This window comes from Pteropus medius, unplaced genomic scaffold (genome assembly GCF_902729225.1).
Source record: "Pteropus medius unplaced genomic scaffold, Ma_sr-lr_union100, whole genome shotgun sequence".
NCBI classification, from domain to species: domain Eukaryota; kingdom Metazoa; phylum Chordata; class Mammalia; order Chiroptera; family Pteropodidae; genus Pteropus; species Pteropus medius.
The window spans coordinates 12,337,487-12,352,436 of NW_024349225.1; the positions used below are offsets into that span (position 1 = coordinate 12,337,487).

At 43.9% G+C, this 14,950-nt stretch overlaps 1 protein-coding gene across 4 annotated transcripts in view; it reads right to left on the reverse strand.

Moving 5' to 3' along the window:
• Positions 1-7,266: 7,266 nt before the first annotated feature.
• SUCO (SUN domain containing ossification factor) overlaps positions 7,267-14,950 on the reverse strand; it is a 58,613-nt gene continuing 50,929 nt past the window's right edge. For all 4 annotated transcript variants that reach the window (XM_039881474.1, XM_039881476.1, XM_039881477.1 and 1 more), the window contains 3 exons: positions 14,801-14,892; positions 10,124-10,179; positions 7,267-9,268 (listed from right to left, as the gene is read on the reverse strand). In XM_039881474.1, the coding sequence (XP_039737408.1) occupies positions 8,825-9,268; positions 10,124-10,179; positions 14,801-14,892 (592 nt within the window). In that variant the 3' untranslated portion in view covers positions 7,267-8,824. The remainder of the gene's footprint in view (positions 9,269-10,123; positions 10,180-14,800; positions 14,893-14,950) is intronic.

The window sequence follows — 14,950 nt, forward strand, 5'->3', positions numbered from 1 at the left end:
TGAGATGGAAGTGACATTGTGTCATTTTAAGGCCAGTTCATAAGAAGCTATTCATCACACGACAAATCTGACTACCTGGAGGCCTCTGTGCTGTGAAGAGGCCCAAGCTAACAGTGGAGCGATGTCACATGGACACAGAGAGAGATGTCTGGGCAGTCCCCAAGCGCTCCCGCCATCCCATCTGGGGTGCCAGACGTGCGAAAGCCATGCGGACCACCCTGGCCAGCCACCATCTAACTACAGCCATATGCCATCGTGTAAGACTCCAAGAGAGAAAGAGCCCCCAACCCAGTCAACCCCCAGAACCACGATAAATACGAATAAATTGTTTTAAGCCACTGTGTTTGGGTGGCTGGTTACCTAGCAACAGGTAACTAAAACCCCTACATTCCCACCTATTAGGAACCTGCCCTTAGGTACATTACTTGGCATCTTTAAGCCTGAAATTCCTCATCTTTATAACACGGATGATAATAGTACTGACTTCAGAGTTTTTTAAAATTCAGATTAGATGACGCACGGGCATCCTCAGCCTGGAAGCCAGCACATAGCGAGTGCTCAGCACGTGTTAATCATGATTTTATTTGGGTTCTCGTTACGATTGTTGTGGAAGTCTGCCCAGTGGGCAGCATGCTGGAGAGGGAGCGGAGGGGTGGGGTAGTGACGGACCGGCCAAGGCGAGCGGGGTGTGCATGGAGCAGACCGTTCTCGGCCTGGCGTGTGTGCCTCGCGCTCCCAAAACGCCGGACAGCCAGGCAAATGCCTATTTACTCCACTTCGATGTCTGTAGTAAGGGTTCTGAAAACGCCTGTCAAGTCGCCATTTGTTGACTTATAACTCTTTCAAAAATGTGTATTGATTGCTGACTCTATATATCAGGCATCGTGCTGGGTTTGGGGACAGTGAACAAAACAGACAGACCCCGCCCTCATGGAGCTCCCATCCTAGTGTCGGGTCTCCTCTCCTTCTCTGACTGACTGGCTATGAATCAGGGGTTCAAGCTCTGCTGGGCACATCCTCTCCTAGCACCTCGATGTGCCTACCAAACTGTACGTTCTCCACCTCCGTTGTTTGGAGGTTTCATTATGTCGACATAATTAAGTCATTGGGCAATCGGTGATTAACTCAATCTCCAGCCCCCCGCACCCCGCCCTCCCCCTACTGTCCCCAGAGTGCGGGCAGGAGTTGACAGTTCCAACCCTCTGATCCCGCCAAGGTCTTTCTGGTGACCAGCCCCGACCCTGAAGCCATCTGGGAGGCCCCAGCCACCAGTCACCTCATTAGCATACAAAAGATACTCATCACTCAGAGTCCAAAGGTTTCGGGGCTCTGTGCCAGGAACCCAGGACAAGATCAAGCATTGATTTTATTATATCACTGATTCGCCATACTCAGACTCATTTCCTTCCAGAACATTCAAAACGTGCCACTTTGAATGTGGAGACAACTTGTAACTTTCAAGAGATAGAAACTAGACGGAGTGGGAGACATTTGAGAGCAATGAATGTCCTCAATGTTTCAGAAGTTGTTTAGACGAATTACTTCTGAATATCAATATCTGGACAATTTCTAAGTGATTTTTAATAGGTGCTGTGTGCATGGTTTCTATAAAATATTCAAAATTTTTTTTTCTCCTTTCCGGGCTGATAAAATATTTTATATGACAAGTTGCAAAGATCTGTACCTGTATATACAATACAGATTTATAATCTCTTCCATGAATGTCTGAAAACTGGAGATTTTGGATAACTCGATTGTGCGGCAAGCCCTAAATGGAATTCATTTGGTGACAGTTTTTGATCTAAACTGCAGAGAGGCTATTTAGAGTCTTCAGAGCGTCTTCTCCCACTGGTGTGAACATTCATTCATGTAACTGCCCAAACGTGAATCTTGATCTAATATCAGTTTGACCATGGGAGGCTGATCCCTAGAGAAGGTGTTACTTCTGCGCAGGTTCTGTTTGTATCTGAGCTGGCGTCGAAATGTGGGCCTCCGTGGACGCGTCCCCCCATTTCTTCCTCACTGGCGTAACTTGTGATTACGGCCAGAACTTTGAAAACAGCCAGAGGAGCAGGGTTCTGATGTGCTTATTCCTCGGTCCTTCAGGTCTCGTTTTTTGGGGGTGGGGAGGATGACAAAACATCAAAGGGAGGAATCACCATTTCTTTTTCCTCCCGCCACCAACTCCTCTCCCTCCCCTTCCAAAACACGGGAAAAAAAGAAGGAAGGGTTTAAAGCACATTGTACTAAACGCGGAGTTTTAAACCTGTTTGGGCGTGAGAGCTCTTTGCAAACCCGATGAAAGTCAAAGACACCCAGACAAACATGAATGAACTCGAAATTTTGCGTAGAATTCCAGATTTCTCAGACACCATCTGCCAAGCTCAGATTGAGATCGGCCATCGCAGACCAGTGACCTCAAAGGGGAGGGGCCCTGGCCGCTCCATCGGGTCCCCAGGCGGGGGGGTTCGGATTCTACGCCAGGCTCCCTCCCACTCAGAGACACACCAGGCACACGGTCTGAGAAGCCCCTTGAATACAGAGAAATGGATTCCACATGTGTCCTCCATCTCCAGTTACTCAAGGAAAGGTATTCCCCCAGAGGGCTTACCTCTTTGATGTGAAGTCTTTTTTCTGTAAGGGGCAGTCATCATTTCCTTGGGATAAACACCTCCGAGGGTTGATCTTGTCCTTGACTCAAGTCTTCTGAACTCAGTCTCCCTGGATGTTTGTGTCTTTAGTTTCTTCTGTGCCAATCACTGTTCTAAAACGTTTTTCTCTTATACTTCCTCTGAAAAAAATTTTTATGTTCTCTATGGAGAAAAGACAATGAAGAAAATGAGTGAGGGACTCAGTTTTCTCTCCCCCTTGCCTAACAGGCATTAAAAACTCCTACGGTGCTCATAGATGTTAGAAACGGAATGCAGTCGATTGGCCTGGAATAGAACCAATGACTCATAAGGATACACAATCACAGCCAAAGGCTACTTTTTAATCCCAGGTCGCTGTCCTCTCAAACGTTAGCCTGTGGTCACAATGGCGGCTAGACAATAGTTTGGAGGCCACACACCTACGAATTAACCTCCATGAGCAGGAAAGCTTGTGATGGTGTTTCAGTAACGGCATCTTCATCTGATGAAAGAAAGCCAAGAGGAGATTCAAGAATCTCATGGCCTTAATCCTGGGAAAGAAATTAAAATCCTCCTGGTCAATGACCAGCTGTGGCTGTGAAGCTCATGGGACTTTGTGCCTCTGGGGTTTTCAGGGCTCTTTCTGAACACTTCCCATCAGCCGTGATTCCACTGCCCCATAAACGCCTACTCTGTCTGCAAGACACAGCTCAACGCCTGCCCTGTTCGGGCAGAATCACACCCCCGTCCCTCGTACCTACAGCTGTTCACCGTCCCGCCACCGGAGCACGGAGACGTGGGACCTGCCAGTCTAGTAAGGAGGGATAGAGATAGACACATGAACAAATGACTTCATTGTAACATCATGATGAAAGGTTAGAATAGAGATGTGTGTGGAGCGACGAAGAGGGTTGGAACACGTGTTTGTGTGTGTTTTTTTTAATGTGCATTTAGACAGTCTTTGTCCGAAAGTTAAGTTATAGGAAGGCGCGTATATATTTCTTCTCAGGCCACCACAAGACAGTGTGACAAGACTTGGATTAGGAAGATGTGAAAGGCCTGGGTTGTACAACTCAGGACAAGTTTTTTGAAATGGGTTAATAAATGATTCCCTGTGAGCCACCTTTTGAACTCAGGGTAATAAATAACTTGCTAACAGTTCACAGTTATCAGATGCCACAGAGAAAGAGCCTTGGACCTACAAACATGGGACGGAAGTCCGCAGATTACAGATTCGGAGACAGCGAAAGCGCCTGATTACTGGGGACAGTCTGTGCACCTGCAATTCCTTAGGCGGGGTCGGGGGGATATGTTCCTCTGTGGAAAACTCGAGAAGTCATTTCCTTACATTTCATTTGTAGCTTGTCTTTTGGTTATGTGACTCCTTTCATAAATATGGTAGAATGGAAATACGAACCCGCAGCCACCGTTCAAAGACCGATTAACTGACAACTTGTCAGAAAGAACAGTCTGAATTGGTTTAGAGTCACCGTAGGATTGATAAAGGTGATCTCATCTGAGTAGCGGCCCCAGGCTCTCACTCCTGCTAACACAGAGGCTCACTGATCTTTACAAACGGCCAGCAGAGGTGGCTCTCAACTGATCTGCACTACAGTGAAAAAAATAAACATTCGAAAATGTCGTTTTTATTTATTTGATGTAACTATGAGCAGACCACCGGCAATGTGCCACAGCCGGCCTGGGGTAGGCAGGTGGCCGGCCCTGGGGTGAGTATTTCAGATAACTTGATAGCATCATTGCTCTGGGACAAGGACACCCACTGGAGCTCATCAGGTCCAGTGGGCTCCTGCGACACGTGTGCAGGGCGTTCCGGGGTTACGGCAGGGGGACCAGAGACTCGGCGGGGGAAAGGAGAGCCGCTATTTCTGTTCTCTGCTGTGCTCGTTATTTTTTAAGAAGAACCTCTTTGATGTGATGTTCATTCGCATCTCTTGCTCCCTCAAGTCAATATTCTTTTTCATGTGGGGATTTTGAGTCATTTTTGTACTTCCTCTTTTAAAGTTCCATTAACCCCAATAAATAAGAATTCTGATTGCCTGCTCCTGGGCCGGGGGGTGGGGGCAGACTTCGTTACCACTGATGTTAGCACTTCACCTCTCTTCACTGCTGCCCGGTTCTTAGAGTTGGGACTGCGCGGACCCCCTCAGGGTTAAGGGCTATGGCGGTCCATGCCCAGTCAACAGTGTTCATAAGATATTTTCTTCACCTCATTGAAAATACCTTTGAAAAGGACTCGCATATTTTTATCTGATAACTACATGCTGCAAGTGTTCTTCCTACACCCACTAGACAAAGCTCCACCCAGAAAGGAGCTGGACGTGAGGCAGAAGAACACAAAGTTGATGATGTACAACTGCATCCTGGGAGGCTCAGTCCAGACTAGGACAGTAGGGACAAGCCCACGCAGAGAAATCCTACTAGAAGCGCATAATGGGATCAACACTCACGGACTCCCCTGGTTCAGCGGAATCAGCTAACTTAGGAAATGAGATGAGAGAAGATACTAGTTCAAAGGTGAACGCTAGGTATAATATTGGGGCAAGAATCCAGGCCGAAGAGCTAAGCCAAACAATAATCTTAAAAAGATGATTGATTCACAACTTTAACAGATAAGAAGGGCCTAAAGCCATGTAACATCTCATCTGTTAAAAGTGCTGATTCTGAACGTATATTCTTCGGAGAATGCGTTAAGAAGGTATCTGTTATTCTCTGCAGAGAAAGGGAAAGAAAAAGCATTATGAAGACGCAGACACAAAATTGTCTTGGAGAATTATGACTGAAACAATGCTTCAGAAAATTGTGAACGAGATCTTGGTGTCTACCCAGAAGTCAGAGGCCAGGATAGACAGATGTGTGACAGGAGAAATTTCAAAGAATCGTTGGTAGATACAACGACATGTTCACACACTCCCTCCTTGCCCCGGGCACGTAGAACTTTATTTCCCAGCTTCCCCTGCAGTTGGGTTGGGACACTGTCATTAACCTCACATTGGAACTGCAGTGTAGACAGTGTGTCGTTCCGAGGCAGTTAAGAGCAAGTGTGCCTTCTCCACGTTCTCTTCCCCTTTTGCATTACCCTTCGAGACTGTGTGTTCCAAGTGTTATCGTCTTAAGGTTGAGAAGGGTCCGTGGCCATGCCACCCCGAACGTGCCCGATCTCGTCTGATCTCAGAAGCTAAGCAGGGTCAGGCCTTATTAGTACTCGGATGGGAGACCACCTAGAAATACCAAATGTTGTAGGCGTTAAAAAAAAAAAAAAAAAAAATCAAGAGGGTAGGTGGAAGCTGATTACTTTTCGATATTCTCTGTAAAATAAAAAGGCCATCAGCTTAAGAGGAAAGACGTGCGAGATGGCATTTTGAGGCAAAAGTTTAAACAGTTCAAGAAAATCAAGAAATGGATGAGGAAAATATACTGACTACCAGCTGCACTGAGGGCCTGTTCGAGATCGAACACCATGAAGTGAGGTCGCTCCCGGTGAGTCCACCTGACCTGCCGTGGACGGGGGCCGGTGCGCAGTGAGTAGATGCACGGTGGGGCTTAACCAGGCTGTGCTTTTGCCCAGCAAGCACGTCGAGGAAGTATGAGCGGGGGGCGAGTTTAAGGGGAGCAAGTAGCTGTCAAGCTGGGTGTTGATGCCAGCACTGTGGTCAGGTCAGGCAATGTCCTGGTTCTTGGAAAACATGTGCTTCGGTATTTAGGGATGAAGCCATGATGTCCCAACTAACTTTCAAATGGCCCGGGGCCCCCAAAATGTGTATTGTGTGTGAAAGAAAACCAAAAATGTTAACCGTGGAATGAGAGTAGAGGTGTGTGGATAGTTGACTTCTCTATGGATTTGAAAAGTTTCAGAGTAAGAAGGGAAAGCGTGAGGTTTTTACTAACTTTATTCTATGAAACGTCAAGTTTAAAAAAGGCAGAATTTCTAAATGGACGTGTCAATATACTGAGATGTTAAACAGACGTGCCCAGGTAGGTTAACAAATGCAAGTTTATCTGTTTCATTTTCATGCCAAGTCTATATATTCAAACTGGGGAGGCATCGAAAACTGGAAAATCAGTAGGTGGCAACATAAGCACAATAACTGGAAACACGGAGCTGAGCACGGCTGCTGGTGGGAAGCGGGGAAGCCTTGGTGGTGAGGGTGGGGGTCGGGGGTATGTAGCGGCAAAGAACAGAAAACTGTTTTCCTGTATACGCCTTATAGAACTATTGAATTCTTCAAATGTCAAGCATGTGTAACTCAGTATTTTTAAAAATCCAATTAGAACCGTTTTACTTTGTACCTTTGGTCTCGCTGCTCCCTCGGTTTCCTCTTCGTTCATCGGTTTGAGAGCTTTTTACTTAACATCAGAAGAAGTAAAACGGGGCGAAGCGGCAAGGACACCGAAAGCCTTTTCTGTACAGACGCGGCTCCGCTTCTCCCCGCACAAATCTACTCCTCGCGAGAGTTCGTACTTACGTGAAAGTTCAATCGGCTTGTGGGCGGCTGAAATGGGATCAATTTTGTCATGCGATGCTGCTAAAGTTAGTTTTTAAAGTGGTAAAAACGTGAATCTATGTTCAGACAAACAAACTTGTAAGTTCTCCTTCAAAGAACAGAAGAGTCGGCAGTTAATAAAGACAAGTGTTCAGATTTATTTGGAAATTCACAGTTTCTAATGGCACTACAGCTCCGTAGTCACACACTGAAAGTCATCTTCCCACAAGGCTGGACGCGCCACACGGTTGTGACTCCCGCCCGCCTGCTCTCGCCTGGACCTCTGTTCTCTGGGTTTCTATACAATCAGGCCCTTGTGCTCTGAATGGCTAATTGTACAGACTGGAAAAAAAATTGAGTCACCTAAAACATAATGTTAACCTAAAGCAGCAACTTAAACGAACAAAAAAGGCTTTAAATAAGTCACATTACAAACAATACCCCCAGAAAGGTATCCGACAAGTTTAAAAATAGTTATTACTAAAAGTGCTCAATAAGTTATAAGTTAAGTCTTACAACACAAAACGGTCAATTCTCTCTCTTCCAAAAAGAAACTTTCTACGTTCACTCATTACTGTACAAACACATACCAAGAAATTATTTTACTCAAAGGAAAAGAAGGACAAAATGCAGCAGACACAGTGACGTCACACGTGAAAACCTCTGCACATCGGTAGCCAATACAAAGGGAACATCAGGGCTGCCAATCCCTCCGGACCTGACCAACTCGACAAGGCTCCACGAACTCACTAGCTGGTTCTGCGCACGTGTCCACAAGACGTGATCACAGCACGCGAGGCCTGGACTCATTTGACAAACCTTCGCATTTTCTAATTGCAGTAATAGAAAGTCTGGAGGAATAGTGCTTATTGTGAATGTTTAAAATGTAATGTAGCCAAAGAAAACCTTTACAAGTGGTTAAATGTGTTGAAAAGGGGAATTTGTAAAAAAATTTATTTCGCAAATACTAGTCATCTGTAAGAAAAGATCTTGTAGTTTTGTTTTCCTCATTGAGTTAATAACTAAAAAAAAAATCTAGTGTGAATAAGTTAAATGAAAATCCTATTAACAGTATCACCTTCTACCTGAAAGAACAGACTGTAAAATTCCAGCAAGTGCGCGTTTCCAGTGAGTTCGCTGAGCAGAGGTCTGGCTGGCAAGTCTTCGGGATCTCTACACTGTCTGACCCACATCGCTGAACTCCAGGCGCAGATCACTTTAAAGCCTTGTAGTGTTTGTAGCTTCGAAAAACTAACGAAGTTATAAAAGAAATCGAATGACAGAGAAAGTTCCCACTCCTCTTCCAGTGGCATTATAAATAGACAAAAGGCACATAAATATGGGAAGGTGCAAGAAATAGGAACAAAGCTAAAGGAAGAGGTTTAGGCTTCCATTCCTATCCCACCCCAGGAACCGGGCGTCCAAATTATTTTGGCCCAGCAATTGATCTGTGAAAAACACATCTTACAAAAGGTCTGCCGCTGTCCCTGTGGAAGTGGTCGGCCGTGCGCAACCGCAGCTCATTAACCAAGACGAACACAGCCCCACCTGCTTCTTAAAAAGGCCGAAACCATAATTTCTGAATACTTTTCCCATTAATATTTTCTCCCTCCCCCGAACCCTTCAAATACCACAGACTGGTCTCCAGAGAACAACAACAAAAAGTCTCCAGTATGAAAAGTCCGACTGATTCTAGATCCGTCCCGAGACCGCTGTGACACCAAACGTCCCCACGGTGATCTCCTTGTTCCCCCTGATGATGTCGTGCAGGCTCGGCAACGACCCCGACTTAGTCTGTATCAGGGTTTTTAGCAACTTCCCTTGGTCTTGGACTTTGGAGCGCCTCCGTTTTAAAGCCCTCTTCTCAGTCTTTGTCTTTTGGGACTGTCCATTGCACAGACTCGTGCAAGCTGAAATGCCACAAAAATAAGACTCTTCCGACTGTGACGACGTTTCCGAGCTTCCCTCAGACGGGGGGCCCTTGTGAGAAGAGTGATAAACCCCTCCCATGTTAGAAAAGTCTCTCTGGTTCGTGAAGGGCTTCCTTCCTTTTATGTCTCCGTTGGCCACAGGGTGCGGTGGCTCTGCCGGCTTTATGGTCTCGATCTTTTCTGTTTTGTACTTGCAGCGTTTCTTCTGTAGCGTGAGTAAAAACAAGGGGCAGGAATTAGACCTGAAGGATAGTTAACAGTCACCTGAATGAACATTTATTGCTGAGCTCATGGAGGAAAGTGCCACCTCCTGGTGAAAAGTAAGACAGTGTCGTGGACGGCACAGCACACTGCTGTGTTCTGTGGAGATACCATCACCCCCTTCTTATTTAGTAAATACCAATTGAATCTCCCCCCTGCCACCTCTGAACCCAGATTCAGGGCGTGGTGACTGACATCTGAATGCCTAGCATGTGCCAGATGCTACACGAGCTGCTTTCGTGTATATCTTACTTACTAACCCTGAAAGGTGAGGGTTTCAGCCCTGACATTTGGGTCCTTGCTCAAGTCACGACACAGGAAGTGGCCAGGCTGGGACTGAATCATAGGCCATGAGGCTCTAAAGCCCACGTTCTTTCACCTGCAGACAATCGCCTCTCGTCGAGATGAGCACAGTGGACCGCGCCGTGAGGCGCACGGGCGAGTGCCCGCCCTGCGCTGGATGTGCCTGGCGCCCGACGCCTAACGAGTACCAGCCAGGGGCCAGCCGGCTTTCCCTGAAGGGCCACAGCAACTACTTGAGGCTTTGCAGGTCACATGTTACGTCTCTGGCACATTCTTCTTTATTTTACAACCCTTTAAAAACGGCTCCGAGCTCATACGACACAGGCCACAGGCCGGATATGGCTTATGGATCGGTTTGCTGACCCTAAACACTTTTTTACATCAGTACCAAAGAAACAGGAATGTGAGGGCTACTGAAAAAGCAAAGCTTTCAACCTATTTCTTCATCTACTACCACATAACACACCAATGCACTTGAAAACAAACAAAATATTACCTTTTTTTCTGGAGAGAACTTGAGGGGTTCTACAATGTACAAAGCATTTGGGTCTACTATAAGTAAGAAAAAAAAAAAAAACAGATGTAAAGGAGATTATGCCATGATTAAACGCTACAAAAACATTATCACTTAGAGACTTTTCCTAATAGAACCGATAAATACAGATGCATAGCAGGCTGCCCACGTACGTGTGCACCGTAAATTAGGAAGCCCAGGCGGCAAGGCGGGGGACGGCACCCTTCTCGTGCTGGGCTTCACTGGTCACCTCCCAACAACTTCCTTACATTTTACATAACAGCTGGCTATCGGCCAACATAGTACGGACCCTCTGTGGGCCCAGTCCTGCCCTCTAACCTGATGAGGAAAATGACATTACCCAGAAAGCTCACACCAAACCCCAGATCATCTGGATTTCTCCCTACGAGACTGAACTCGACCCTGTGGCACAAACGTGGGCTAACGTGCAATGAGCGGTTGTGAGCATGTGAAAGTCAGAGGAACACACACACACAGGCCTAAGAAGTGTTTTCCTAATTGCTTATTATTATCATTTACTATGATCAAAATGATGAAATCCAAAACCTAAAAACAGCTGGAACATGCAATGTAAATGACCAAGCGATCATGAATAAAACACTCTGGCACGGTGAGTAAATTAGAAATATTAGTTTTTGGTTTCTAAACTTTCATTTAACACATTCAAGACAGCCCTACGCCCCTCACCTCCACGCTGACAAGGTAAACAAACATATAAAAGAGGGACTGTGAGACTTTAGTCCTCGTCAAACAATTAAAGAGTGAGTGATTCACGGCATGAGGCAGAGGTTTACAAGCAGCAAATTCGCTATAAAACTTCAGACACGAATCTACCAGTGGCATGATTCAACAACATTTTTACATCATGTCCTAGAAACTTACTGAAAAAGTCATCAAATATATAAAAATATTCAAACATTCCTCCGAATAGTCATTTCTATCAGATGACTAATCTCACTCAAATTGCTTTTTATAAAAACAAGATGTCTGCTTTTGGAATGGCCGGCATTATGCATATCAACCTCTCCAATGAAAGCAACTAAACACGAAGTAGCCCCCAGGCCAGAGCTGAAGGCCTGGAGGGAAGTAGGAATCTGAACAGTCAATGGACACAAAGCCTCCTTGGTCCTGACAGGGCTTGTCAATGCAAGACCTTAGTTCTGAGGGCGAAAAGAGGGGACCCGTTAGAAGTTGAACCTCGGGGCCCACCCAAAGCAGTTTCTAAGACACCCTCCCCGTCCCCACAGTAAGTGGGGACGCCGGGGCAGGGAATTACAGGCCAAATTCCCATCACCTGATGGTCCAACAACCTCAAGTCATGGCTGTAAAGTATTCTCGAATGTAAAGCAAACAAATTCTCTCTGGAATAAAGACCTACATTCTAGCCCTCGAATTGCCCCTACAAATAATTCTCAAAGAGAAAGACTAGCACACAAAGATACACAACACCTTGAGCAAGAGTCCGCAGAGACAACGAACAGATTCAAAAGAATTTAAGATATCAGAATTATCATGAAAGACTATAAAGACAGTTATACTTACTATATTGAAATAAAAACAAGCTTGAAAATATCTGTGGGAAATAGAAAATGCTTAAGAAAAATACTAAAAGAATTCCCAGAAAGGGAAAACATAGTAAGTGAAATTAAAAATTCAATGGATAAATTTAATAGCAGACTATAGATAGCTAGAGAATGTGAGGCCTGGAAAACAGAAGAAATTACCCGAAATACAGCACAGGGAAGCAAAAGGGTGTGAAACCAGAGTATCAGGAGACAAAGTGGATACAGGGAGAAGGACTAACACAATTAAATAGAGATTCTGAACGATCATGAGGCAGAGGTAATATTTTGGAGAAAAAAATAATAGCTAAGACTTTTCCAGAATGATAAGATACCAATTCAGACAGTCAAAGAGCCCAACAAATTTAAACTTGAGTAAAAAAGAGATGTGCCAAAAAAAAAAAAACAACCTATAAATGACTAAAAGGCAGAGTGAAGATGCTCAGCCTCATCAGTAATCGAGTAAATAAAATTACAGCTGCCATGAGGTTAGCACTGAAACTTGACCACTCTAAGTGTTTACTGGAAAGAATGTAGACTAATGGGAATTCTCACCGTGCTGATGGAAGCATCAACGGACATAGCCACTGTGGAGATATTTATTATTATAGTGTGAAATATAAGCGTACCCTACAACCCAGCAATTTTACATCTAGGCAATATTCCTAGAGAAAATCATGCGACTATGTTGCAGTGTACAAAAAAGGAATGTTTACAGCAGCATTATTTGCAATAGCCCTAAACTGTAAGCAACAGCAGAATGGATACATACTTGTGATTTAGGCAGTTACTAAAATACTGTGTAATATTGAAAAGGGAATGAATCACGTATGTGAACCTTACAAACAGAATGCTGAAGGAAAGAAGACAGACGAGAGTACACATAGTATAATTCCATTTATCGAACGCTCTAAACCAGGCAAGATTTAAATTATATTGTTAAGGAATCCACATTGATGGAAAAACCATTAAGAAAATAAAAATATGATTATTTCAAAAGTCAAGGTAGGTACACCTCCAGAAGACCAACACCAAGAGTGTTGGCCTTGCTCTACTTCTTGATCTGGGTTTTAGTGACAGAGGTGTTCACTTCATAACTACTTGACAAGTTGTATATTTTAGTTTTATGAACTTTTTATAAATTTCACAATAAAATGTGTCACAAAAGTCAAAACAAATTTGGTCCATCTGGCCAGCCAACACAAGTGACAGAAGTGCAAAATCAAAGTATAAACACACAACTTCAAATGTTTAATAAGGTAAGGAATTGTTTAATTTGCCAATTTCGTATTATTATATATCAACTTTGTACAAAGCACTAAGCCTTATATAAAAATAAGACATGGGGCATTACAACAAATGCCACAGAAATAAAAAAGATGATCAGAGGCTACTATGAACAACTGCACTCCAACAGACTGGAAACCGAGCACTGGACAAATTCCTAGAAACACACACCGACCAAGACCGAGTCACACAGACTGATTGGCAACAAGGAAGGAGACTGAGTCAGTAATCGAAAACCTCTCAACAAACAAGAGCTCAGGACCAGACGGCTTCACCAGAGAATTCCACCAAACATTTAAGAAAGAATTAACACTAATCCTCCTGAAACGTTTCCGAAAATTTGAAAAGGAGGAAACACTTCCAAGCTCATTCTATGAGGCCGCCATCACCACGATACCAGAGCCAAAGGCACTACAAGAAAAGAACACAATATCCCTGATGAATACAGATAGAAAAATCCTCACAAAATACTAGCAAAATGAATTCGATAGCACATTAAAATAATTATACACCATGACCAAGTGAGATTTATTCCTAAAATACAAGGACTGTTCAACATATGAAAACCAACCAATGTAAGTAACATACCACAATAACAGAATAAAGGACAAAAACCACATGATTATCTCAGAAAAAAGCATCTGACAAGCATCGACACCCTTTCATGATAGAAACACTCAAACTAGGAACAGAAGGAAACTACTGCAACATATTAAAGGTCACTTGTGAAAAGCCCGCGTCTAACACAACACTCAATGGTGCAAGATGACAAGCCTTTCCTCTAGGACCGGGAACAAGGCAGCTTCTACCTAACACAGTACAGAAGTCCCGGACCGAGCGATTAGGCGAGAAAAGCTGTTTAATGGACATACAGTTTCAGATTTACAAAGTGAAAAAGTTCTGGAGATGTTTCGATTAAAAATTTCAGTTATAAAAAGATATATTAGCCGAAAGAAGAAAAAAGCAGGAAGGAGGAAGCGATTTACTAGTCCTAAGCAAACATACACAAGATGGGTGTTAAGTCTGTAAACTTTTGTGGTAACAGCAAACCAGTAAAGCTCAGGAATGATTACTTGAATGATTTAATCAACTGAAGCATGCTTGTCAGTTACTAAATCCTAAAGGAGAGAGAGGCCAATGATTAGGAAAGCGCTCCTAACTGACATATGTAATTAGCTTGGTTATTTTAATATTGCTATGAGGATAAGTCTCTGAATACACACTATTTAAAGTGCCACATAGAAAAGTTTGATGTAGGAAAACGTCCACTGAGTACACATCCATTCATTTAAATTTAAGTATTTCCACTGAGTGTTAGACAACAGAATGCCGTTATAGACTCTGGGCTATAAAAAAGAGAAAGACTCGATTTTTTTTCCAGAAATGCCTTGTAGTCCTAAACTAGAGACAAAACGAATCCTACCTGTACAGGAAGAGGAAGCAGATAAGCACAGGATGCTATGGGAGCACATTCAGGTTTTCCATATCTGCTGAACTTTCTCAAACATCCCTTTCTAAAAAGAAATACTTCTAAACAGGGGCATGTGCAAACACAGCTACCAACGGCTAATTAAACTTGGCCCCCTCCCCACCCTCTGGGCTTTTAGGAACAAAGACAGAAATAAAGTGTGAAAATGATAAGGTGGCTTTGGCGTAGCACAGACACAAAGGTTACTTATACCCGCTGTTTGCTGCAGATGGTCCTGAACACAACATGGACATTATACAGATGCCACAAGCAAGCCGGCTTCGATTTATATAAACAGACTGCAAATGCACAGAAATTTACCTTCTTTACCAGTTAACTGTAGAGACTTGGACCTGATGAGTGGGAAGGAAGTTCTCCTTTTCAAATTCATATCATCATAGGAAGAGAAACACCTAAGACATTAAGAAACATCATCACTGGGTACAATGAGTAAACTACATGTAATTTACT